General features: G+C 40.3%; 1 protein-coding gene across 1 annotated transcript in view; it reads right to left on the reverse strand. All coding sequences in view use genetic code 11, as the record gives it.

The window, feature by feature from the left end:
- EGR_11153 (hypothetical protein) overlaps positions 1–1,737 on the reverse strand; it is a gene marked incomplete at both ends in the record, with an annotated part of 5,530 nt that overhangs the window by 1,456 nt on the left and 2,337 nt on the right. Inside the window, 2 exons of the mRNA XM_024500400.1 lie at positions 177–308; positions 1,374–1,517. Of these exons, the coding sequence (XP_024345186.1) occupies positions 177–308; positions 1,374–1,517 (276 nt within the window). The remainder of the gene's footprint in view (positions 1–176; positions 309–1,373; positions 1,518–1,737) is intronic.

Genomic DNA, 1,737 nt, shown 5'->3' on the forward strand with positions numbered 1-1,737 from the left:
AATTCAACGGAGAGACGAGGAAAAAATGAAGAGATTGTGGCACACTATCACTGAACCTCTAAACGAAGCGCTAAATGATTCCCGTTTTGTCACAGTGGACAAGGAAATTCTTGGTCAAAGAGTGCAGACTGTTTGGGCACTTCAACGACTATACTGCACGAAGACGCTCACCTTACCCCCTTTAACTGAAAAACTATGAGAGAGCCTTTTCTGAAAGCGAACAAAGTTGTCTCCACGCAGGAATGCTTCCACCCCCACCGCCATTATTGCCACTTTTGTTTCACTGTTCACTAGAGAGAACACAAATTCTTACATAAAAAAGATGAATGAGGTCACAAGATTGAAACAAAGCACGAACCCACACGTGTTGGAATTTAGGAGACTGGAAAACACACTCACGACTATTTTGCACCTAGTTTCAGCTCTCTGCCCAAGTAATTAGCATTCCTGAAACTCCTGTGCTAGAAAATCATAACAGTTTCTTCAGTCTCTGAAAAGATTAGTGAAGTGCACCAAAGCCAGTTCTCCTCTTCGCAGGACTCGGGCCTCTTCATACAAGCATCGAGATGGGCATGCGATTGTATATTCTCCTTTCCCATTAACGGCAGCATCTTCCAGTTGACCCAACTCAAGTGAAAGAAGTCTTACGAAGCGCCATTCACTAAGCAAGCTTTCACATTTCACGACTTCACTAAACTGTAACTCGACCTTCAAATTCATCAATGCGCATGAAGCCAAAATGAGGCGCAGAAAAAAGCATCAAGCCATTGCTGGATTGTCCGTTAAGCCTTTCAATATATTTACTCATACTTGTAACACAGAAGACTAGGCCTCAAGTTTTCTCATCAAAGTTTTGCGGCCCCATCAAATAACTACCAAAGAACTTCGACTGTTAACCCTAATTCGGCTGAAATAGTTTAAATGCCCTCAAGTTGCACACCTATCATCTTAACAGCCATATTCTTGCAGGTAAATTACACGCCGGCGACGAATATGTAAAAAGTGCAGCACTTTCGCTTTCGTCATAGCTCGATAGCGGCTGAAAACACTAGAATCAGCAAAGACCAGCCCACTATGGAAAAAAACAACACATTGGCTAGACGAACGCATTCCACATCAACACTCAAGTATTCAAACACCCGCATTACAGAAATTGTGAGACCAGCACAGCACCACAATCGCTATCTAGACTTACGTGCAATCGTATGCTTTCAAATAAAAATATACATTTAAAATCTCCATACATCAGTTGAAACCCTAGACACACCAACACAAATGGCAAAATAGCCTCACTTACCAGGCCAACACGTAGGCCCACATCTTCATATACACCGCCAGATACGTATGTGGGTTATTTAATGTGGAAAACAAACCTTCCTCCAGTACAAATTCGTATTCAGAAAAACCTAAACAAATAGGCAAGGTAATTAGAAAGTAAATTTGTAGGCATGCAAAGTTGTCTTGACAAAAAACTATGATAAGATTTTCGAGGAAACCCATAAAACTTACTTTAAACACTCTTAAAATTGTCAAAAAAAAATTATTTAAAAAATGTTTTTTTTTATCAAATTAGGAGTTAGGCTTATCTCCCTAATGTTCTCCATTATTTATGAACAATGCTGTTGCGCATTTGCTTTAAGTACAAGTGAACCTCTTTAGCCCTCCCCGAGAGGGAGATATCGGAGTATTCTAACTACGGTCCTAATCTTTTACTCTCAAAGACACTAATCTTCCAAG

The sequence above is a fragment of the Echinococcus granulosus genome (genome assembly GCF_000524195.1).
Source record: "Echinococcus granulosus chromosome Unknown EG_S00424, whole genome shotgun sequence".
NCBI lineage: Eukaryota > Metazoa > Platyhelminthes > Cestoda > Cyclophyllidea > Taeniidae > Echinococcus > Echinococcus granulosus.